Genomic DNA, 25771 nt, shown 5'->3' on the forward strand with positions numbered 1-25771 from the left:
CCTAAAGGAAGTGGACAAAGCACTGGAGAATATGCTGAGCCCTAGGGGATGCATTAAATGACAGATTATGATGGTTTTACATTTCCTCTAGTGTCTTCCATCCTGAAGGACTCTGAAGTGTTTTACAAACTTCAATTGATCTACAAACTTTACATGTGGATCACTTAATCCTTCATTGACATGCAGGCATCCTGAAATGGAACATGGCAGCTGTCTCCTGCAGAGTAGAGCAGCTCTGCACACTAGGAGCAGAAAACTTAATCTAATTGAGCTGGGAATCTTTTGGAGTGGCTTGTTCAGTGCAACTACATCTTGTTTATTTTCTGGAGTAAAGCAAAAACAGAAAAGCTTTCCTATTTGTGAAAGTTCCCTTCCAAGCAATTGCATTGCTCCAAACTGGATGGATGGATTGTCTTGTCCAACGGAACCTCATCAAGCTCAAATTAGCTGTATCCACAGGATCTATCTGTAACACTGGCTTGGTGCATGCGGTCTCATCTCCCTGTTTTGGCTGCCACCAAAAAAAGTAATAGCCTGGAGTTACTCGTTGGGGGTTTTGTCTGTTGGGTTCTCACTGTTTGGCTGTGGTGTCCGTGTAGGTAACACATTTACCATAAATACAATTAAGGTGCATGGAGTCATACTGAAGAATTGTTTTCTGTGTGCTGTGTTTAATTAATGTAATAGCTACAGCTGGAATAAATGCAAAAATTAAAAAATGGTTGAATGATTCTTATGGCAGGTGTCTGGATTTAATCTGTCTAGAAGTGGGGATGTTGGGGGAGTGGGTTGTCTGTTTGGAAGTGAGATATGTGGGGAATGTCTAAGCTTCTAATTTTGACCTTCTTCAATTCTGGTTTTGAAGGAAACAAGACAAGACAACACTGGACTCATCACAAGTGATGGTTGTCTCTTTCGGATTATAATTTTTTTGCAAATGCCACAGACATCTGTATGCAGTGTAACATTGATTTTTAATAAAGAAAATTTACAATTAGCATGTCTAGTTGAGTGTATTTTCCAGAATATTTTCCTGCTGGCCTAATTACAAAGCAACAAAATAACTAATGTAACTAACAAAACGTGTCAGTTATCACCCTGTTCACTTTGTTTGTATGTCAGACCCCTTTCCTAAACACTTTGACTGTTTGTCTTTTTAGTTAGAAAGCTCTTTGGGACAGGAAAAGGTCTAGCACATAGTGGGCACTACTAGAATGTAAATAATAATAAAAGTGGGGAACAAGTTCAGGCGATAAAGAGTTGTGTGCTTTGTGGGCCTTTGTGTCACTCAGGCCAGCCCAAGAGGCTACAAATGGTTTCACCAACAGCACCTGATTGGGGTTGGTATCCTGACCCTGCAGCTTTCGTTCTCTCATTCGAAAGACATCTCTTGCATGGAAGGTCTGCTTCAGTGGCTCTCAACCTACCAGCCCTGAGGTCCCATCACCAGAGACAGGAGAGATTGATATGAGGGATTTTCTCTGCTGAGGTAATGCTGTTCTAGCTACATTTAATAGAAGAAAGCCTGAAATACAGCTGTTGTATTGCTAACATTGTAGCAGAAAATTGCAGCACTGGCTTGCCCGGCCTCCTGCAGCTGTAGTGCAGCTTTACTGACATTCAGTAACATATACTTTAAAGGAAGAAACAAGCAAATCACCCAGGGAATACATCTCTCCACCAGGGACCATAAATAGGAGTGCCTTGTGCAAATGGGACCTGAGAGTGGGAAGTGCTCTGTAATCCAGTATCAAATATCTCCTAATGATTTAGCTGCATCCAGAGGAATTTACAAATATGGGTCTTTTGCCAAGAGAAGAATGAAACATTCTCCCATTTCATTTCTAAGTGGTGTCAGTTTCCTTCTCTACTGGGGAACGTGCTGCATTAGTTTGGCTGCCAAAATGGTTATTGTATTCCCTCTGCCATCAGACATAACATTATTAATAGGCAGCTCTGTCCCTGAAGGTACATGTTTTAATACTTGGTCCATGACTTTCATGGTCCTCATCCCTATGCTTCTAAGTGCCCTTTCCACGGCCGTCCCTAGGGGGGTGCGGAGCCCAGGACAGAGGCACAGAGTTTCTAATCTGCCAGGGGATGCTCTGCCCAGGCCCTGCCTCTATTCTACCCTTTCCCCCAAGGCCCCACCCCTGCCCTGCTTCTTTCCGCTCCCCCCCCCCCCCTTCCCCGCCCAATTCTGCCCCCTCCCCTTGCTCCTTTTCCCTCCCGCCCAGCGCCTCCTGACGCCGTGAAACATCTGATCCATGGCAGGCAGTAGGTGCTGAGAGGGAGGGGGAGGCGTTGATCCGGAGCTCGCCGATGGGCAGGAGGCACTGGGTGGAAGTTCTGGTAAGGGGGCTCCTTGCCCCAGCTTGCCGCTTGCCTCCCCATTCGCCTCCTCACTCCGCTCGCCCTCCCGCCTCACCTCCCCGCCCTCCTTCTCACAATTTTATTGAAGCACAGGGTCCCCCAAAGCACAGGGCCCGGGGCGGTTGCCCTGATTCACCGTACCCAAGGGATGGCTCTGGCCCTTTCTGATTTTCCTGATTGGCTATTTGGCTATTTGTTTTCCTTTTAACTGGATTTAGATGGCGTAGGGTAGCAGCTTAGGGGAAAGGGCCCGTTCACAGTTTCTCCAGAGTGAATGGAGGGGAAAAGGATGCCTGAGGACTGGTGGGGGGTTGGGGGTGTTAAATGAGTGAGTTTTGGTTAGCCACAGCTGTACTGTGCTTTAAAATGGTGTTCAGAGACACACAGTTTGAACATTTTGGTATTCTTTAAAGAAAGATAAAAAGAAGTTCAGAGACCAAAGCTTTAGAGTTCACATTGTCAAGAGATACCTAGTGATATAAAGCAATTATTAGAATTACGTATTTATTTTATAAATTGAGTAAGTAAATTTGGGATTAAGGTTGTAAAATGTTTGAAAAACCTGTCATTTAAAACTTTAAACAAAATCAGAAAATCCTGGAAATACTCATTGAAGGTTCCAAGATCACCTTTAACTCTGCCGCTTGTCTCCAGCCCCAAACCCCTCTAACTTCCAACTATATTCCCCAGTACCTTAGAAAACCAAAACAGTTCACCTGGATGCTCATCCCCACTCTCACTGACCAGAAGCTGAAGCCTAGACACTTTCCTATTCTATTCTGTAGAGATTCTTATGCTGCACTCATCACCATAGTATCTGAAGCTCCTCAAATGTACTTAGGTACATAAATACCTCTGAGGATCTGGGCCTGAGTGTCTTCCAGTAGTACATTCAGCAACATGACTATGCATCTGTCACATGGGGTTTGTTCTGTCATCCTCTTCCCAGGCAGAGAAGGGTGTGCAGTGGGGTGTTTTGTTTTGGAATGTATTTATTGACACACCTGTCACTATATGTTCCCTGCCCTCACAGTACAGGCCAGAAATCTCTTCACATATGATCTGCACAAGCTCCTGCCCACATTCACCACCTGTCTATACCCCAGAGCCCGTTCATTCTCTTCATACTGGTCAGAGAGCCCACACTCCAAATACAAGAACCCAGCCTAAACTGCTGCAGACTACAAGTCTCAAATGCCCTACAGGCACTGGCAAGATGCTCCTTAACTCCCATGTCTGATACAGGCCAGAAGGGTGAGTGTAGGGTAGATTATTTACAAGAAGACACCAGATTGAGGCAGTTCCTGATACAAAAAGAACCACTTACATTTTTTACTTTACAATTTAGGTCCCAGTCCTACAATGAGCTGCTTGTGTACAGCTCTCTGTGCCCAAATGAAGCCCCACTGATGTCGGGCTTTGCAAAGGGGTCATTGCAGGAATGGGAGTCTCAGCCAGGGGCAAAGAAATGAGGGTAAATGGCAGAGTGAAGATTGGTTTTTGAAATCTTAACCATTTCCAGACTCTCTCATGCATAGGGTTTTTTTAACCACATCCTAATACTTGGTAGATTTCTGTTGTTTCCTTAAGTCAGACTGCCTCACTTTCAGTTTTTTTTATAACTAACGTTTTTGAAAAATGTATTGATTTAAGTTGATCAGGAACAAGTTTCAGTGGCAGCAGTCTGTGGAAGGCATTTGCCTTCTTCCAGCAGCTTCTCTATGCCCCTGTACTCCATGAAAGCCATTTATCTGACTGGAGGAGAATTTCCCCTTGTGCAGGCACTATGCAGGATTTCACAAGCCCCAGTGTAGGGGGTGTCTTATGGGTGGGTAGGAGGTGAGTCCCCCTAGTGTACACAGCTATGGGGATTCTCAGCTGCTGCAGGCTGCAGTGCGACCTATAGGAGGGAAGGAGAGAAAAATTAGAGCTGTTTCTGGTGCTCTATGCTGGTGGCTGCATTGGCCCCCAGAGCAGCCTAGAATCAGATAGGTGCAAAAGTGGTTAAAGACACCTTTGCTCCTTTAGCCTTAGACTGCACCTTACTGTGCTGCACCTCATGGAGCTGTAGTACAGAATCTCAGCCTGTATCTCTACAGACTGGAAGGAGGGATATAAGGAATCGGTGTATCTGTTTGTTAAGATACTTATATGGCCTGTCTGTAGTATCTGATCTCACAGTAACTGTTTCTATTTATAGGGTTAGGTAGGGCTTTCCTCAAAGACTTCAAATTCTGAGGAATGACAGGTGAGAGAAGAACCTTTTTCAGGATTTCCTGTAAAGAACACTTTCCTCACTGAGACAAATCAATTCCCAGCATGGATGGCCTTTGGGGAGTCCTATGACAGGGAAGTGAGACCTTGAGTCCCTTGCTTCTAACGATGATGAAGCTGAAGTGCTTTACATTGGTGATGCTGTTCAGCTCTAGGAGCAGGAGAGCTCCTGTGAGTTGCTGCTCTGACACCATTTGCTAGCCAAACCACAGGGTTAGTCTTGGCTGTTCCCCATCCCTTCTAGCTAGTGGAAGTGTGCCCCTGGCCAGCTGGGACTCCAGAAGGAAAGGGATGTATAAATCTAGGCTAGTGGTCTGTAAAGGCCTTTCCTATTCAAATGCTGAGGAAGAGGGTGGTCACCTCCAGAAAAAAAGAGGTTAACAAACCATTGCAAAATCACACTGCTCCAGTCCCAATACTTTGGTATTTAGTCATATTCAGATTGTCCATCATCCACTTCCATTTTTGTGAGCATCTAAAAAAGGCATAATAAATTTAAGGCTGAGCATTTTATCCCAGCAAATATGACAGGAAAGGGCAGCCAACTACTAGTCATACACGAGATGGATTGCTTCAGTTGTTAGCTTCAAGCAAAATGAGAATTTTGAGCAATCTATCGAAGCAAGCAAGAGATCCATCCCGTAGGACGTTAGCCCCTGAGCTACGGCAGGCTGGGAGCATTACACAGCCTCTGGGAGCTGGTGGACCTCTCAGCTTTGGTTGGCAGTTACCAACCTGGTTTTATGAAGTGGATGGAGGAAGACGCACTTGGGAGAGGCGAAGTCGTCAGTGGGGAGCTGTAAAATGATTGGTGTCGGGAGGAGGCTTTGGAGGAGCATCCAGGGTGGCAACAAAGAGCAGCGTAGGCTGATGAGGGTGAACTCATGATACTGGGCTGGATTCAGAGAGGTACTTAAGCCTTTGCCCAATGTTAAGCATATGCATAATCCCAATGACTTCAGATTAGTCACATGCTAAATTCCTTCCAGACTGGGGGCTACTATCACTCAGAATGTGAGACACGGGTGTTTTTCTACAAAAACTCTTCAGCTGGCATCCCAGCCAGCCAGATATTGATCAAGATTATGTGAATGTTTGTTTGACTTCATGTATGTCTGTTGTAGCAAAGGAGGGAGAGTGAGCTGGGATTTTTAATGGTTTTAAATACTTTTAATTGCAAAATAAAGGATACATTCTCAAAATGACCTTTTGACATTTCCCTCCATTGGTTTGTTGCATCTTTTACCATGACAGACCACCAGCCTTAATTCTCTTTCGGCTCTAAAGACAGCTCTGGAAAAGAGAACATGTAACTCATGTTGGCATCCCATTTAGTCTGGCATAGTCATTTTGTGAAGTCCTCAGCGAGCGAGATCTGCCAGAGCTTTGGGGGACAGCTCTAAGGCTGTACCTTGCTCTGTCTTTTCTGGATAGGGTGACCAGATGTCCCAATTTTATAGGGACAGTCCCAATATTTGGGGCTTTTTCTTATATAGGCGCCTATTACCACCCACCCCCGTCCCGATTTTTCACACTTGCTGTCTGGTCACCCTACTTCTGGAAGAGAGACTCCATATCTCTTGGATTGCACATGACGCTCCTGGAAATGAGAGTGGTGGGTAGGGACGTGTGCAATGACTTCAAGTCTTTATACGTTCCATCCAAAAAGCTCTACTAGAAGATCTTCAACTACACCTGTACATTGAATGAAACGGCTCCCAGAGCTTTTCAGTATTATCCAGAATGCATATCTGCATTTGCGAAACTACTATATAGGTGTGTGTGGTGATGGAACAGGCCTTCCACTTGGCTTAGTAAGGGGTGCAAACATCCCAGCCTCTTTCATCACAGAAAAGAGGAGTTCTAGTTTGATTTGGAAAAAGCAGGGATGCAGGACTGACAGACCCTAAATCATAACCATCAGTGCTGGTACAAGAGGGAACCAGGTGGTTTCTCCTCTTTTATCAGTTAGGAAGATTAAATGTGGCACCAGGATGTTAAGGAATTTATGTCAACAGAAATACAAGTCAGTGCAAAGAGAACTTGGAGCTTAATGTCATAAGTTCAGTGAGTTTCCACCCCTAGGCAAGTGGCTGATCAAGGATGGCACTAAAGAATAATATCAGTTGCATTAACGGCAACTGATCATGGGGCTCTGCTCTGGTCAGCTGCTCAAACCTCCCTCCCTCCTCCACCCCCCATTTCTCCTGCGACAGCAAAGGAGAGAGTCATTGGCTAGACATCTCTTCTGATATACTATTTCACAAATGCACACTAAACAGTACACTCAAATGTTTGGATCCAGCATGCAAAGGCTAAGAGGCGCTCTTACAGGAGGCAGCTGGGGAGCCAGGAAAGGGACCTGCATTCTCTGATGCTACCCACTTCCTCCATCCGTTCCATTACGAGCTCCATTGTAGGAATTATTGTTTTGCATCTATCACATGGGCGTGTTGATAGTCCTGTTGATATTTGATGCTAGTCCTGGGGCCTGAAATTTTGGAACTGTTCATTGCAGTATTCAGAATTTATCGCATTACCTCCAAACAGATGGTAAAACAGAAATGCTGTTGAGTGTAGGACCTCGCTTCACTTGGCCAAGAATTTGTTGCACTTTATTAAGACCCTCCATCAGGGACCTCTGTGATTTATAAACAGGAATGATATTAGCCCTGTTTTACAGATGGGGACACCAAAGCACAGAGAGGGAAGGTGACTTGCCCAAGGTCACACAGCGTGTTAGGGCAGCGCTAGGAATAGAACTTAGATCTTCCAGCCAGATGACATAACCACAATCCTTCTTCCCTATAGGTCTAAGGCATGAGGCCTCACTTGCTTTGAGCTACAAAGTAACACAGAGGTCCCCAAACTGTGGGGCGCACTCCCGTAGGGGGGCATGAACAAACATTCGGGGGGATATGGCTGGGGGGAGGAGGGCGGAGAGGGAGTGCCACCCAGCTCCACTCCCGGCCCCAGCTGCTGGCCCTGTACCAGGGACTCCAGTCCCAGTCCCGAGTCCGGCGCTCTGCTCCCAGCACCTAGCTGCCGGCCCCCTGAGGTAAAAAGTTTGGGGACCGCTGGTATAACGAATGACATAAAATACTGGCAGTTCAAGTATGTAATAGATAGACCTCTCCAGAGGGGAGGGCACGCTTCAGGCCAGATTAGATATCGTCATAAGAAATGGTGCTATTGCTGTCTTATACTAGTAACATTACCCACAATGTAGGCTGGGCCCAACAGCTACATAGCTCAGGCCAGCCTCTCTCTGATCAAGCTGCAGCATGACATAGTCTTAGGCCACTTCCCATGCAGATTTAACTCTGGAGTAGTTCTTGGAGGCAGCGGGAAGATTTAAACACATCTGGGATGTCACTGTCCAGTTTTGAAATAATTTTGTAAATGGGTTTCTTCCAGGAGGGGTCAGAGTCCTTCCCTGCCCTGACAGCACTAAAGAACTCCCGCAGGGTCATGCTAGCAACCTCCAGGAAGCGATCAGGGACCTGCAGACAAAGAGAGAGGGAGACTTAGGAGGAGGATGGGAAGGGCTGCTGCACACCCTGCCAAACATACACAAGGAGAGGGAGTTCTGGTCTCCCTCCTGGCAGACACAGATACTGGCAGCCTTCCCAGCCCCCCCAGGGGTGGATACCCAGCTCCCCAGCAGCTGAACCTCTCTCCAATCTCCCCTCCCAGACAAGTAGCCCAGCTGCTCATTCAGGTTAGTAGGGTGGTTGATTCCCCCAAATAACCTCCACTACTTTCCCATACGGTTCTTCCCAACCAGGACACAGTTTCATCCTCAGACAGCAAGGGCAGAATTCTGCTATAGTTCCTCCATTTCGTGGAGAAGATCTGGTTAGTCCTGCCCTACAGGGTGATGGGTGAGCACTCTTAATGTTCCCACATAAGGAGCCTGTGATTCAACGCTAAGTGGACATACAGCTCAGACTGCCCCCTCTGAGTCGATGGTGATTCCCATGAGGGCCGTAAGATGGCAGGTTGTCCCAGAGTACATAAGGCACTGCCCAGAGTCCAGCCCTTCACATCTCAGGACAGTTAAAGCTTTCGCGAAGAAAGTCAGAGTTTCATCTCGGCACATGGGGGTGACAAGTCCCTCCTGAGACTTGGACACTTGGTGACCATGGAGATAGGCACTGGATAAGAATACAGATAATTGGATGGAGAGGTCTGATCAAGCAGACTAAGCACGGGACTGGGAACCAGGAAGTCCCAATCCCAGCTGTGACATGACTCCCAATGTGTGGCCTGGGGCAAGTCACTTACCCTCTCTGTATTTTGGATTCCCCATCTCTACAATGGGACTAATGCCTCACTCACATTCTTGGAAGCTGTGAGGAGAAATCCATCAATATTTGTAAAATGCTTTGAAGATGACAAGTGTGAAGTATGCATGGGCTGATTTCCCAGCAGCCTTTGCAAACAATGGGATCTGCAGGTTTACAGTGCCTGTGAAAATCAGCCCATACGTGACTTGCCTGCAGTTGTCTTTTTACCATCAAGCCCCTAAGTCAAATGATTACAAGCAGCGCTGAGCACAAACTCAATTGACTCTGTTACATGTGCTAGTGATGCCAGAATTAAGGCTGTAGGCCCTTAGGCCTGGTTTTTCTATCCTTTGTAATTATGGTCAGAACTTGTTTTCCCCTCTATCCCTTTGCTCTGTGATGGGAGCTAAGGGATGGCACTGATCCCAGCTTGCAGACACGTTGGCTAGATGCACTCCGGGGCACCCCGATATTTCCATCCTGGCTGAGCACAGTCTTACCTCAAAGTCATTCCCCTTGTTATAGTGCATGTTGAGGGCCCTGAAGAGCTCAGAGTCCCGAGAAACCATCAGGTGTTTGGAATCCGTGACTTCCTCCAAGATGGCTTGTCGGGCAAACTTCTCCATCTGGATGTAGTAAAACTCACGGAAGTTACTGAACCACTTGATGAGCTGGGAAGTGATGCAGCGGTTGAACTGTGAAAGGACATGCACCAGAGGAACAAGGAAGGGTTAAACATACCCCTGTTCCCATTGGACGCCATGAGAAGGAACCAGATTTCAGCAAAGAAAATAAATGTAGAAATCTTAGACACCAAAAATGTGAAAGAACCCATTCAGCTTCCTCAAAAACACGACACCCACACCCACACACCCCGGCCCCCAACAGTTCACATGGGGAATGACTGGGTGAAATTCAGTGATCATCTGCCAACAGAGAAGGAAAGATTCTCCTTGTATTTTGCCTGTTTCCCCCCCCCCCCCACCGCATAAGAATAGCTGAAATGCTGCCTTGCACCTGAGACCATGTAATCAATGCAGAGGAATTCTGTGCAGGGGTTCAGTGTCGGAGGGGGCAGAATTAATCAGGAAGCTGGGAGGATAGTACAGTCCTGGTACATATGTCACAGATGGTGCCCAGGAATCTTAGCTTGAACTTTCCTTTGATCCATCAGCCCTGGCAAAAGCATCCCATCTAGCCATGCCCCATGTCCTTTACACAGGGATGTGTATGTGCAGCAGGGGTAGCTGGTAAGGCTTCAGAGGACCATCTGGATGCTCATTCCTACCCTGAGATTTTGACCATCCTTTCCTCTGTTCTATCCCCTGCGTACACACACACTTTTTGAAGCAGCTGCTGGCCCTGCACCCACTCTATCGCTGGCAAGGTGGGGAGAGCCCAATGAGAAGACAGTGCTGTTCCATAATCAGCCATAAGGGCCGCTAAAGCACATAGAGGACCTACAACATTGTGAGTTCGTGCCTTTTAGCATAAGATAGTGTAACCCAGGGTATTAGGCCAGTAAGCAGTGTTTCCACCCTAGGCGATGTTTCATTAACTGGGCTACTTTTGAAAGGCCTCGATGACAAACAATCTTGAATCTGCAACAGGCAGCTTTTTATGCTACAGTGCGACCCTGCAGTGCAGACTACAGAGGGGTAAATTGCAGCGTGCACATAAGTTTGAAGAGGATTATGTTCATGCAAACTGGGCACCTTTTAGTTCACATCTGCATCGTCCACGGGGGGAGGGAGGGAGAGGTATTTACACGCAGCATTTTTCTGCGAGCTGCAGTTCACATCCTCATACTCTGCACTGCAGGGCTCGTGTAGACAAACTCATAGAGCCCTGCTGCTCCCCAGTCCCTGTCTCTTTGCTGGCATCTGATGGCTGTTTGAATGAGCAGATACTGAGGTGTATGCGCAGCTGGACTAAGTCCGCCTCTCCCGGCCAGCAAAAGCCACATGGCACATGCACCTTGGGAACAGAGCCCTGCTGGCTGTGGTAAAGCAGGGCTTCCTTTTGGCCAGGGTGACCAGATAGCAAGTGTGAAAAATGGGGACACTTTTTTTTTGAGGAGGGGGGTATAGTTGCCTATATAAGATGAAGCCCCTCAGATCATGACAGTCCCGATAATTTCAGGACATCTGGTTACCCTACTTTTGGCTGTGGGATGTCTCCAGTTGCGTGGGGAGGTAGCCAATGGGGAGGCAGCAATGGGGTATAAACCCAGAAGTGGCCCGCGTGCAAGTGAGCAGCCGCTGCCAGTGTTGCCAACCATGGTGATTTCTTTGAAATGGCAAAAATTGGGGCTTTTGGAAGCAAACTGTCATTTGGTGACTTTTGGGCTACTTTTCACATGCGATCGGCAAAAACGGGAGCTTTGAGGTTGGCAGCACTGCCAGTTGGGCTTGGTTGGCAGCAGGGCTGGGTTAAGCAGCTGTACCTGGACATCAGGGAAGTAGGTTTTCAACAGAGTGGAGCTGGGGTAGCGAGTGAAGAAGAACATCAGCTTGGCCTTCTTCAGGTGGCCAGGGGTCAGAGCCTCCTGGATTTACCCCCGAGTCAAGGAAAAACGGTTTCCTGTTTGCCTGCACATACAAATCATTGAATTTGCACAAGGCCAGACCCTCCTGAGGATGCCTCCAGCATGCCCGTCTTTACCTGTGATGTCTCCTCTGCACAGACAGCCCACTCTCTGCTGTATGGTAATGGGGTGATGGAAGAAGGGTGCTTCCTGTGGAATCCCCATCTGAGGGGGTCCTCTCTGACCCCAATTAAGACTCCACTAGTGAACACTTCTCCCCTTGACAGTCCCAGGAGAGCCACAGCCAGCAGGAGTCCCCGCCCTGGCTGACAGTAATGTGGACATATGTGGAAAATCTGTTTTCAGTGCCAGGATCATGTGACCACCAAGATTTAAGAGCTGGCCTGAGAATGGGATTGTGAGTCAGGAGCGCTTGGGTTCTATTCCCAGCTTTGTCACCGACATCCTCTCGGCCTGGGGAAAGTCACTCCTCCTGTGTGTCTCAGTAGCCTCCATGTGAAATAAAGACATTGATACTATTTACTCTACCTCAGAAGGGAGAGGGATAATATGTTAGTGTGTGTAAAGTGCTTTGGAATATGATGTATATAGGGTTGCCAACTTTCTAATCGCACAAAAACGAACACCCCTGCCCCGCCCCTTCCCTGAAGCCCCACCTCTGCCCCACCCCTTCTTTGAGGCCCTGCCCCTGCTTGCTCCATCCCCCTCCCCTCCATTGCTCACTCTCCCCTACCCTCACTCACTTTCACCGGGATGGGGCAGGGGGCTAGGGTGCAGGAGGGGGGTGAGGGCTCCGGCTGAGGGTGCGGGCTCTGGGGTGGGGCTGGGGATGAGGGGTTTGGTGTGTGGGAGAGGGCTCCGGGCTGGGGCAGGGGGTTGGGGGGTGCGGGCTCCAGGAGGGAGTTTGGATGCAGGAGGGGAATCCAGGCTGGGGCAGTGGGTTGGGGTGTGGGGGGGTGAGGGCTCTGACTAGAGGTGTGGGCTCTGGGGTGGGGCCAGAGATGAGGGGTTTGGGGTGCAGGAGGGGGCTCAGGGCTGGGGCAGGGGGTTGCAGGGGTGTGGGCTCCGGGAGGGAGTTTGGGTGCGGGAGGGGGTTCATGGGGTGGGGGTCCCGGTAGCACTTACCATGGTTCCCAGGAAGCAGATGCCAGGTCCCTGCAGCCCTAGGCGCATAGACCGCCAGAGAGGCTCCACATGCTGCCCTCACAGCTGCAGGTGCCACCCCCACAGCTCCCATTGGTCGTGGTCCCCGGCCAATGGGAGCTGTGGAGCTGGCACTTAGGGCGGGGTCAGCGTGCAGAGCCTCCCTGGCCGCCCATGCACTTAGAAGCTGCAAGAACCTGGCAGCCACTTCTGGGAGCCGCCTTAGCCCCAGCCCCCACTGCGCTGCTGATGGGACTTTTAATGACCCAGTCGGCAGTGCCAGCCAGGGTCCCTTTTCGACCAGGCATTCCGGTCCAAAACGGACCGGACCCCTGGCAACCCTAATATTGGATGTGCTGAGCATTAGCACCAAAATGGGCCTTTTGCTAGTCCACTGGACAGTTTTGCTGAAAATCAAATGTGTTCGTTCTGGGTGGGAAGAAAGCTTCAGTCCATGGGCCTGTCCTGGGGAGCACTGGTCACTAATGGGGTCTCTGATGGGGTCTGATGGGGGGGGAGCTCCGGCAGGCTGAGAACTCTGTCTTCTGCAATGAGATCTCTCTGAGTCTTTCACATGAGCAGTGTTAGCTAATAGCGCCACCTTCTGGTCAACCAGGAGTAACAAAAGTGAGCTCTGAATAGAGCCCAGTACAGCCCTCCTGAATGGAGAAGAGGGAGCTTATGTGTTAGGCCTTCAGGAGGGTTCAGATCTGAGACAGCTGGTCTCTCCTGCCCAGGCTCCTCTGCCAGCACCATGTGAAAGGGGAGCCTCATGACCTGCATTCTCACAGTAGTACATGAAACCCTATTAGCTAATCAGCCCCTGTACTATCTCTGATTCATGCATGTAGGTGAGGGGGCAACCTTAAGAGCAGCTACTCATGCTTGAGGCTCTAACTTCTGATCTTTAATGGTCACTAAAGGATATATGGACTGAGGAGAAGGGCACCCCATCCATTACAGTCTGCAGCTCTCCACATTCTGCCTTCCTGGCTGGAAGAAGAGCCAAACTTTCCATTTCAGCGGTGTTAAGGGACATTGGATATTGCTGGTGTCTCATGACTGATGACTTCAATTTGACTGCTCTCCAAGGTAGATCTAGGGACTCTTGAGAAGACCTGTCTGGGGCAATTCTATGAGAGCTGCTGTTCCAATGGCCATTTTGACTGTACTCTAGTAGCTGGCTAAGAATCTGTTTTTCTTGAACTTGAGAAGTCATGGCCGAGGGGTGATTCATGTTAGGTACATGGCAGGGTTTTCTAGCCATTCTTGAACTGATCGGGTGAACATGAAAGTCTGGAGACTTATCCATGACTAGCGACAAGGCCTCTGTATGGGCTTCAGTCAGTGAATTTACCAAATTTTGGGAGGAAGCCCCAGGAAGCCATTTTCTGCTGGAATATTCCTCAGCGGCAAAATCCTCTCTTCTGCTGTCTGGCGCTGAGATTAGGAGGCTGTTGTACAGCTGAGCCAGATGGCCTGATGGCTTGGACAATATTTTTTTCAAAACCGTGTCCACAGCCTGAGATACCACTGTGGCTAGCTCATGCTTTAATGTCTCAGAAAAGGTTCTTTTTTCAGAGGACAGTTCACCCAGATCCCCCATTCTCCTTTCTTCTTCTGACACTTTGTGGCCTTCCATCTCTGAGATGCTCCTCCAAAGAAGAGTTCTGTGTTGGTCACTGGTAGCAGCCTGACAGCTTTCATCTAGACTGTCTCCACACTTCCCCTTCAGTAAGTGCATAGTCTTCTCCATCCCTTTGTGGCTTTGATCTGAATCACTGAACTCATAAACCTGCAAGAATTTTTCTTGAAGCTGCCTCAGCTGCTGCTGCAAAACTTGAAGCTGTTCCTTCAGTTGGTGGCACTCCTCTGCCTTGGCGCTGCTCCTGCCTCTTCCTGCAAGCTGTGCTACATGTGAGCTTTGCTGCTGGGGAAGCTTCTGCTTTCTCTTGTTCTCCCTGTAGTTCTCACTTCTTTTCTCCACAGGGCGTTCTCTGTCTCTTTCCTCATTGGTACCAAGTGCGGTAGGGTTTGGTGAGAGGCTCATACCTCGGATAATGCTTTCCACTCTGGCCCTCTTAGCTCGTAAGTGTTCATTATAGAACTGGTCTGTATCACCAAAACTGGAGATTGGAGTGTAGCACATAGGGGAGGCCAGGGTTGTTGTCCCTTCCTTAAAAGATGGGCAGTCCCTGGCTTCCTGGGGTGATTCTGTTGTCTGCGAGGAAGGGAAAAGGAAGTTTGGATCCAGTCCCCTGTTAGCGATTGTCTGGCTGAGGAGTTGTGATATGATGGACACACTGGGGGAAGAGAACAGCGAGTCTCTTTGGAGACAGGGCTCTTCTTTCTGCCCACCTGAGTGTCCTGAACTCGAGCTATCCCCCTCCTGCTCAGAGACACAGCTCCCATTCATCGTTTTTTCCACTCTTGAAGATGAAGAGCTGACACTCAACAGTTGCCACTCAGCAGTTGTTTTGATGATGGTACTTGTTATACAGGAACACCCTAGGACTTGGGGACTGCTGATGTGCCAGCTGTTTCTGAGAGCTGGAGCTGAGAAAAAAGCAAGAAATGTTACCCAATGAACTCTACTGTGTCAGCTCTCCATTTGTGTGGGAACAGTTCTTCCTCACTCATTCCCTGTGATCGATTCCCTGTGACCTCCCTGCTCAGTGGTAACCCACTTCACCCACCAGGGCTGAAAAGCCTCCAGCCAGTTAAAAACATGTCAGTTTACCTGTTATACACTGCAGGAAGCACAAGCACACCTTCCTGGTGCTCAGGACAGTACAAGGGCTTCCCATTCAATATATGATCATCCATGGTTTGGGCCCAGGTTCTCTCTGCAGCCACAGTATTTGCATCCCCAGGAACAGTGGAACTGTCAGCTACAGGAGGCAGAACTTTCTAAGCAGACAGCCTGTAGCTTTGGATTATCCTTCCATGAGAGGTTAAAATGATCACAAATCTCACTGCTGCCTTCCTTGCCAGACTTCCCAATAAATAATATTAAATGTCTTATACACCCTTCCCCACAATCCAGAGCAAGAGAATCCTAGACAATGTGTGCAACGTAAATGCCTAAAGAGAGACAGAAGATAGGTAGATAGACAGAACCACAAAACAGCACTGATTAGACTACTTGGCAGACCCATGGAATTCTGTAAGGCACTCAGATACAGTGGTGATGAGCATAGTATAAATACCCAGAGAGATTTCAGATCCAAACTCTGTTTCAACCGAGCATCAGCCTTGGTAGAGGTTCTCTGAGGTGCCCCTTAGCTCAGGAAAGGGAGCTCAGGGCTGTATCCTAGAAGTTCCTCAGCTTGAGGTGGGTGTTGTAAGAAGGTGGCACTTATGGATACGCTTCAGCTCAGACTGTCCTGGCTTTACTCGCATTGCAGAAAACCCCTTCTGAATCACTCTGAAAGGAGAAATCTGACTGCTCCTCTTGAGCCCCACATCTTTGTGTTTCAGTGCTCACTTGTGCTGTTGAATACATCCAGCATTCAGTGCATCTCTACATCTCACAAGACTTTCCCACGTCTGGGGCTGTGGCAACTGGAGAATAGACAAGTGCCTAATCTCTCTGTGATGGCCTCACTACTCCATCCTTCCCAGGGTCTGGATACATGAATACTAATGTTCAGAAAGTGACTCTCTGAGGGTTTTACATGTGTTTGCACTATCATCCACATAGTGTAGGACAGGGGACTTTGCCTCTGCCTGAAACATACAGGTATCAGACATTACACTCAACTCAGTTTGAATAGCCAGCTCCTCAGTACACTCATTAGTAGCATATAAATATATCTGAGGCTGGGCACAGGTGGTGCCTGGTTCTGCCAGCCTTGGGCATCTGAATGCACCCACAGCCGGGCACAGCTGGTTCCTGAGTAAGATGACTGTCAGCCCTGGGCACCTAGGCATACACACATTCAAGCAGGACTAGTGCTTGGGTAAGAAGGGTCTGACACACACAGACCCAGGTACCACTCAGCATCAGGCTCGGAGGAGCTGCAGAGCTGGCAGTGCTACCCAAAAGTTTCAGTGATCCAGAAGCAGTGACACTCTTTAATGTTGCCTCCAGTTATCAATGTACATTAGAACTAAGGAGTTAAAACAATGGTTTGCATTTTATTTCTAGGAGCTTCTTTTTTTTTAGAAGAAAATGAAAGGAGTGGGGTAGGGAGGATTAGATGAGCAGAGCATGAGCCATTGACCTGGCAGTTAGGAGTATAAGAACTAACATACCAGATCAGAGCAGTGCTCCAACTAGCCAGTACCTTGTCTCTGACCGTGGCCAGTACCAGATGGGTCAGAGGAAGATGCAAGAAACCTTGTAATGGACAATTACAGAATAACCCACCCATAGGGCTTTTTCCTTTTAACCCTCAGTTCATGGCTGGATTACATCCTGAAGCAGGAGGGTTTATATTGTGATGATGTATCCAATAATGCTTTATGGGAATATGACATAACTGGAGTATGTTTTATGCTACACGTGCCATGTAACTTATCTCTGTAAAGGTCATGGTCTACTGAATCTATTCATCCTATTTGTACACATATATCATTTTTGTACTTGAAGTTATGAATATTGGCTGTATACTTGCTTGATTTCTAAGTAAGCTTTGTAAGGCATTTGGTCAGCTTCTTTAGAAAGGAATTTGCAAAGTTAAGTGCCCAATCAAGAAGCACTTAAAGAACAATAGATCTTGGAATGCTCCAATCCACATAAGAAGTCTACTTGAGGACGTTCAAGGTAGCATGTGAACCATGGCTGCTACCTGTAGTTCTGAGTCATGCATGGACGTGTGACTTGCCCATGTGACTCCAAAACTCCATCTTGGAGCTAGACTTTGCATAGGAGTGAGGAGAGGGTCTCCACCCTCAAGAGAAAGTCTATTTCAACCCCCAGGAGACCCCTCTATTTGGTCTTCATCTGGCTAAAGAGAGAGCCTCTCCACCCCCAAAGATACCTGAAAGAAACTGGAACAAAGGACAATAACTACAGGGGGTGTGAGTGATTGCTGGACCCAGTCTAGCAGGAGACTAGTCTGTAAAAGGAAGCTTACTGGAACTGGTGAGGTGTTATTTGTATTAAGTTTCTTAGACATAGACTTGCAAGTTCTATTTTATTTTACTTGGTAATTCACTTTGTTCTGTCTGTTACTACTTGCAACCACTTAAATCCTACTTTCTGTATTTAATAAAATCACTTTTTACTTATTAATTAACTTAATCAACTTAACTTTCATCAATCAGAGTTTGTGTTAATACCTGGGGGGGGCAAACAGCTGTGCATATCTCTCTATCAGTGTTATAGAGGGCGAACAATTTATGAGTTTACGGATTTATTTGGGTTTAGACGCCATTGGGAGTTGGGCATCTGAGTGTTAAAGACAAGAACACTTCTGTAAGCTGCTTTCAGTTAAGTCTGCAGCTTTGGGGCAAGTAATTCAGACCCTGGGTCTGTGTTGGAGCAGATGGGCATGCCTGGCTCAGCAAGACAGGGTGCTGGGGTCCCGAGCTGGCAGGGAAAGCAGGGGCAGAAGTTGTCTTGGCACATCACTTGGCAGTTCCCAAGGAGGTTTCTGTGATTCAACCCGTCATATATTACTTCTAACCATTTAAAAATAATATCTAATATGTCAGTTGCTGTTCTTATTATCCTTGAAACATCTGATCCTTTTTGGAATAATACTAAGGTCTTCTACTCAATGCTATCTTGTGGCAGTGAATCCCACAGGTTAATTATGCATTGTGTAAAATATATGTCCGGTTTCCAGCTGGTTGCCTTTCAATTTCTCTGAACATCCCTTTGCTCTTATATTATGAGAAAGGGTAAATAGGAGTGCTGGATTTACCTTCTCTAAATCATGCTTTATTTTGCACACCTCTAGCATATCGCCTCTCTAAATTGAACAGTCCTGTCTTTTCAATCTCTTTTTTCTCTTTGCCACTCATCATTTTGCTCACCCACCTCTGAACCCGTTCTACTTCTGCTATATCCCTTTGAGACAGGGTGACCAAAACTGAGCAGCGCTCCAGGGAAGGGCATACTATTGATTTATGTGCCGTTCCTTTTGCAGTCTAACATTTTAGTTTGCTTTTTTAACTGCTAATGCACATTGAACAAACGCTTTATTAAGCTGCCTACAATAACACGGGCTTTTTCCTGAGTGTTTACAGTACATGTAGACCAGTGGTTCCCAAACTTTAACAACCTGTGAACCCCTTTCACTAAAATGTCAAGTCTCACGAACCCCCTTCTAAAAATGAATATTTCCAGGGATTTTCTCCTTTTACCTGAGTATAAATTATAAAAGCAGTGATCTTGGAAATACACAATTTGTTTTTATGACATGCTTATTACACACTATTTATTAACAACTATTATTTATCATTACAGTATTTTTATTACATTATGAAAATGGCAACATTCTTCCAAGATTTCACTTTCGTAGCTTGTATCACTTTGAATAAGCCTGTTATAAGACAAGGCTCCTACGTTTCATCAATGAGTATCAGATGTGAAACAGCATGAAGGTATTTAAAAAGCCAACTCAAAGAGTTCCTCGTACACAAGCATTCAGGTCTTGAACAGTCCAAGCAAACAATGCACGTTACAACAAAGTTCAAACTTGTTCTTCATAATAATTTTAAAAGCAATACTAGCTGCCTATTTAATTTTAAAAACAGCAAAAAATATCCACCTCCCTTTCTATTTCTTATGAGTCTTGAAGTTTAAATCGCCTCAGTGTGATAGATATGCTTGCTTTGATCTGCTTAGCTCTTGGAAGTCCAGGGGCTCCAGGCTGCTGGCCCCATGCTGCCCGGGATCCCTAGGGACAGCTCTGTCCGCCATTAGGGAATTTTTTCCTGAGACCCCCCTGTAATATTTCGCGAACCCCCATGGGTTCACGAACCCCAGTTTGGGAACCACTGGTGTAGACCCTACCAGCGTGGGAGAGTAATTCAGATCATTATTTCCTATGTGTCAAAAGTGAGTTTCATTTGTGATCATGCTACTCATTCACTCGGGTGTGTTAGGTTGCTCTGAAATTTCTCGCTATCTTCTCTAGATGTGACTAACCTAAATATCTTAGGGGATGTCCACACTGGAGCTGGGATCGAGCCTGCCAGCCCAGGGAGACAGACTCGTGTTAGCTGGGCTCGAGCTAGCACGCTAAGAATTGCTGCAGAGGCTCAGGTAGCCACCTGAGCTCAGACCCAGGATAGCTGGAGCCCCGCTAGGGTCCGGCTGTCTACCCAAGCAGGGAGACTCACTCCCCACTGCAGTGGAGACACACCCTTTGTGTTATCAGCAAATGTTGCCACTCCACTGTTCTCCCTCTTTTCCACAGCATTAATAAATATGTTCACCAATCCTGGGAGCCTTTTTGCCCTGCTAGAAATTGACCATTTAGTCCTACTCTATGGGCTTGTCTACACTACCCGCTGGATCGGCGGGCAGCGATCGATCCAGTGGGGTTTGATTTATCGCGTCTAGTATAGATGCGATAAATCAGCTGCTGAGCGCTCTCCCGTCGCCTCCGGTACTCCACCAGAACAAGGAGTGCAAGTGGAGTCGACAGGAGAGCGTCAACTGTCGACTTACCGCAGTGAAGACATCACGGTAAGTAGATCTAAGTACATCGACTTCAGCTATGCTATGCACGTAGCTGAAGTTGCGTATCTTAGATCTACCCTGCGTGGTATTGTAGATAAGCCCTTTGGTTCCTATCTCTACACTACAGCCGGGATTGACGCTCCAAGATCGATCCATCAGCGGTTGATTTAGTGGGTCTAGTAAAGACCCACCAAATCGACTGCAGATCGCTTTCCAGTCAACCCTGTACTCTACTCCCGACGAGAAGAGTAAGGTAAGTCAAAGGAAGAGTTTCTCCCGTCGACCCCCCGTGGTAACTCAACCTAAGGTACGTCGACTCCAGCTACGTAGCTGGAGTTGCGTAGCGTAGGTCGATTTACCGCGGTAGTGTACTTTGCCTGTCACCCAATGACTGTTTAGTTTTCTTAACAACCTCTTGTGAGCGGCTTGGTCAAAGGTTTTTTAAAGGTTTTTGTAAGTTATAGCAACCATTTCTCTTTTCTCCCCCTGCTGTTTTGTTGACACACACAGAAATCTGTGTGGCTTTACAGACGACCTGCTATTTTATCCCAATCGTATGCTCATCTAGGCATTTTATCATTCTGTCTTTCATAAGAACATAAAAATGGCTATACTGGGTCAGACCAAAGGTCCATCTCGCCCAGTATCCTGTCTTCTGACAGTGGCCAATGCCAGGTGCCCCAGAGGGAATGAACAGAACAGGTAATCATCAAGTGATCCATCCTGTCGCCCATTCCCATGATAATTCCAATCTATTCACCTGGGACTAAAGTAAGGGTCACTGGTCTGTAATTCCGAGGATCACCCCTACTAACCTTTTTAAAGATAGACTCAACATTTTCTACCCCTCCAGTCCTCTGGTATAGGAGCTGATTTTAACAGAGTCATATATAATTCCTATATTTGCATAGTTCAGCCACTTCTTTCCTGAGCTTTTTCAGACCACTTGGATGTATGGCACTGTATGTACTGGAGCCTTGTTCTTTAATGTATCCGTTTGTTGTAGAACCTCCTTGTTTTGGCACGTCACCCCCTCACAGTGCCTCATCTTTTTTACCTGAAAAGGTAAAGTCAAGGATCTTACAAACTCCTTAAATTGAAGCTTTCTTGCTTTAGACACCAAGGTGCTAGGCTCCTTGTAAATACAATAGATATCTATTGAGCTGGCCATAAACTTTTAACTTGTCCAAAAATACTAGAATCAGCTTTTCCCATTAACCTAAGCTGCTCCTGCCCCACGAAGAGTCAGAGAGTGGGACACAAGCCCTTTGTTTCAACCTATTTCTCTCCCTCCTGGAAAGCTCCCTACACCTCCTCATCTTCCTTTGGAATGAGGGGTTTTGTAAATGCTCCTGGTCACCTTTTAAACCTTGTATCAGAGAATTGATGGAGCAGGGCTGCATGCACTCTGTGAGGCCCCTATGCATCCCAGGAGTGCTAGATAGGGGAACTGAGCATTTGCTGATTGTCTTGAAGGGGCCCTTTCTAGCTGGGTTGCCTTTTGGCTGAATTTTTGCAGGGGTGCTGGAACCATTTTTATAATGGGGGTGCTGATGATGGAGACCATGTATTTGGTGGGGTTTTTTTACTACTTCAAGTCAGGAGGTGCGGCAGCACCCCTAGTTCCAGCACCACTGAATTTTCGTGGTTTTCTTCAGTCTTTCTATAGGCCATGAGAGGTTTGGCACATACAGGGAGTGCCCTGTGCACCAGCAGCCATTCCCCAATGAGCTATGGAGAACCAAAAAATAGCCCCAGAAAGAGCAGTATTGGAGGGATGAGGCCAGAGGCTGCATCTCTGGGACTTGGCAGAATCCCTCCATTCACCCACATCAAGGGGCCCAGGGGACAAGTTGAGGAAAATTTTCAGATCCCTGCCTCCAAAGCATCTGCTCTTAGAAGCAGAATGTACTCTGCACCCTGACTTCCATGGCAGATGGAGACACCTGCTTACTCCCATCTCATTCAGATACACTGGATTCTTCAGCAAGGAATGCTGCTTTTCCAGGACCCAGGGCAACTCTGCTGTACACAGGGGTCTCCTCCACTGCTGCTGGGGATGACTCCAGCTCACCTACGTTCATTGAGCATACCAGCTTTTTTCAGCCTCTAGGACGGAGGCAACCTCGGGCACCGGGGGACAACCAAAATACTTTGAGAGGGGAGAGGAGGGGAAGGGAAGGAGTCTCAAGTCAGTTCCCCCTACCTCTTGCAATGTACATGTTAATGTCCTGGAGTTCAGGTTTGGTCCCGGTCAGTGTTTATGGCAATGGAGGTCCTGCCCTACTTGTACATTAGCTCTTGGGTGAATTGTTCCTGCCATTGCGCTGTCTGAGCCCTCCGCTCCTTTATCACATTAATTAGTGGATGTTTGTAAAGCACTCTATACATGCTGAGTGTTACTATTAGCTACCCAGGCTTCTTTACAAGAAGGGGAGAAAAAACCCCAAATGAGGCTACTCAGAATGCAGCAAGCCACTACCCCAAGAACAAACACCCTAAATGGCCAGACACCCCCCAAACCTCCCCGAGAACAGACACCCCCAATAGCCAGACTACCCTCAATACCTTCTGAAAATACCCTCCTTTAACCAGATTATACCCCAAACTTCCCGAACAAGCATCTGCAAACCTCCTCAGAAGAGCCATATATTCTGCAAACCCTCCCCATGGAGAGACTCCCCAAAACTGCCAGATTTCCCAGTTCCCTGAATAGGAACCAGCTTAGTCTCTCTCCTCCCCCAGGGAGACGGTGCACTCACCTGGGTCCCCCTTTGTGGGGGCGGGGGCGGGTGGTAGGCGCCTGCAGGGTACCCTGTGTTCCCAGAGTATCTGGAGAGTGTGGCGAACAAGAAGAGGCACTGAAGCACTAGCATTGAAGAATCCTCTGAGCTTGGTCCCTGTTAAAGAGGGGGATGGGGAGGCCAGTAGCAGCCAACCAGCTTCAAGGTGCTTCTGAATATGCAGATGAAAGAAGAGGTCAGGTTCAGAGCCAGGGAGCAGGGAGGGAGACCTTCCATCTGCAGCTGGGCCACTCAGGTACACAGGAAGTCAGCTGTCTCAGAAGGTCTTAACATGTGAAATCTTTTTTTCAGATAGAGCCATGCCCAGTGGTAGAAGAGCTCTGTGCATTAGCCTCCTAACTTGTTGCAGGTCAGGAAGGATATCTATGCATTTGCAGAGCTGCGTATGGGGCGGCCAGGACAGGAGGAGCAGGAGCTGCCATAGGTCAGGATGGAACTGTAGGAGCAGATCATTGGGGCAGGGATGAGCAGTGGGAGCAGGACTGGAACTGTTGGTTCCTAGAGGAATCCCAGAGCTGTGGTGTTGAGTGATCACCCAGTGCTTAAGGAACTTGCAAGAGCTCTGCTTTGTTCTGTATCCGGTTCCAACTGGCTGTGCATAATAACAAGGGCTTCACAGCATCTTGTCCAGACTCTCTATCTGGGAAGCTTAGCGCTGAACAGCACAGTCCCCAATATCACAAGGGCAATTGTCACCCAGAATCCCACCTCTGCCATGCCAGATCACACCATCTAATGCCTGCTGTGTTTCAGAGGAAGGTGAAATCTCCCATATTGCACCTGGCGAGGGATGCACTGCTGCACATGGGGAAATGCCTTTCTGATCCCTGTGATAATTCTCTGACAAGCCATGCTCCTAGAGAGAGCTCATGAGGATTCAGGAGCTTTGTGACAATACTGAGGCTGGCTGACAGCGTCTCTCTTGGGCCATGTGAGGAAGGGAAAAAAGAGGTTGCCTCTGCGTCAGAGGAGTCCTAATGGTAAAGACTCTCTTCTCCTGCAAAGCTGAACACAGCAGTGGCTTGCGCTGTCCTAGGAAAACCATAGTAATAATGTAGGTGGGAAGACAGCAACATCTTAGAGGATTTTGGAACTTGAACCTGGTCTGGGAACATGCAGTTCCTCAGTTGCTATTGTACTCACATCCATGGTGGAGACAGGGGCGGGGCTCATGAGACAACAATGCATCTCACTCAGAATGAGGCTCCCCCAGCATAAGCAGGGCCTACAACAGCTAATAAAGGGTGCTGGAAGAGAACACTGGCCATCTATGGACACTGGGGAAGCTGAAATTCCAGATATCCTGAGCAATACATTGTAGTGACCAACAGTTTCTAATGTGAGATTCTAGCTCTGATGACAATGGGGGATTTTGCTCTTCACTGCAGCTGGAGAGAGCTCTGAGGTGTATGTGACACATAGGAAAGGAGTAACGTGTAAAGCATAGGGCTGTTGATTAATCGGAGTTAACTCACATGATGTAACAAAAAAATGAATCACGATTAATTTTTTTTAATCACGATGTATTGCAGTTTTAATCGCACTGTTAATCAATGGAATACCAATCGAAATTTATTCAATATTTTTGGATGTTTTTCTATATTTTCAAATATTGATTTCAATTACAACACAGAATACAAAGTGCACAGTGCTCACTTTATATTATTTTTATTACAAATATTTGCACTGTTTAAAAAATTAAAAGAAATAGTATTTTTCAGTTCACCTCATACAAGTACTGTAGTGCAATCTCTTTAGTGTGAAAGTGCAATTTACAATTGTAGAAATTTTTTTGTTACATAACTGCACTCAAAAACTAAACAATGTACAAATCCACTCAGTCCTACTTCAGCCAATCGCTAAGACAAACAAGTTTGTTTACATTTATTGGAGATAATGCTGCCCACTTCTTATTTACAATGTCACCTGAAAGTGAGAACAGGTGTTCACATGGCACTTTTGTAGCTGGCTTTCCAAGGTATTTACATGCCAGATATGCTAAACATTCGTATGCCCCTTCATGCTTCGGCCACCATTCCAGAGGACATGTTTCTATGCCGATGACACTCGTTAAAAAAATAATGCATTAATTAAATTTGTGACTGAACTCCTTGAGGGAGAATTGTATGTCTCCTGCTCTGTTTTACCCACATTCTGCCATATATTTCATGTTATAGCAATCTTGGATCATAGGTGCTGACTCCATGGGTGCTCCGGGGCTGGAGCACCCACGGGGAAAAATTAGTGGGTGCTCTGCACCCACTGGCAGCCAAGCTCCCCATACCCCCGGCCCCACCTCCTCCCCTGCCCCTGAGCGTGCCACATCTCCACTCCTCCACCTACTTCCCAGCGCTTCCCACCCAGTGGCCGTCAAACAGCTGTTTGGAGGTATTAGCACACTCCGGGAGGGAGGGGGAGGAGGTGGGGAAGAGGCGGGGCCAAGGCAGGGATTTGGGGAAGGGGTTGGAATGGGGGCGGGGCAGGGGTGGGAAGAGGCGGGGCCTTGTGTAAGGGAGGGAGTGGGGGCGGGGCCAGGGGCAGGTCGAGCACCCAGGGGAAAGCAGGGAAGTCGGCGCCTATGTCTTGAATGATGACCCAGCACATGTTCGTTTTAAGAACACTTTCACTGCAGATTTGACAAAACAGAAAGAAGGTAACAATGTGAAATTTCTAAATATATCTACAGCACTTGACCCAAGGT

General features: G+C 47.4%; 1 protein-coding gene across 1 annotated transcript; it reads right to left on the reverse strand.

The window, feature by feature from the left end:
- Positions 1-7964: 7964 nt before the first annotated feature.
- PROX2 (prospero homeobox 2) lies at positions 7965-14677 on the reverse strand. The gene is made up of 5 exons (XM_024192821.2): positions 14326-14677; positions 13556-13620; positions 11383-11490; positions 9437-9631; positions 7965-8150 (listed from the first exon to the last, which is right to left on the reverse strand). Exons 1-5 carry the CDS (start codon positions 14675-14677, stop codon positions 7965-7967), a joined length of 906 nt encoding a protein of 301 aa, XP_024048589.2.
- Between the last annotated feature and the right edge of the window lie 11094 nt (positions 14678-25771).

This window comes from Terrapene carolina, unplaced genomic scaffold (assembly GCF_002925995.2).
Source record: "Terrapene carolina triunguis isolate 2854851 unplaced genomic scaffold, T_m_triunguis-2.0 Scaffold96, whole genome shotgun sequence".
Classification (NCBI taxonomy): domain Eukaryota; kingdom Metazoa; phylum Chordata; order Testudines; family Emydidae; genus Terrapene; species Terrapene triunguis.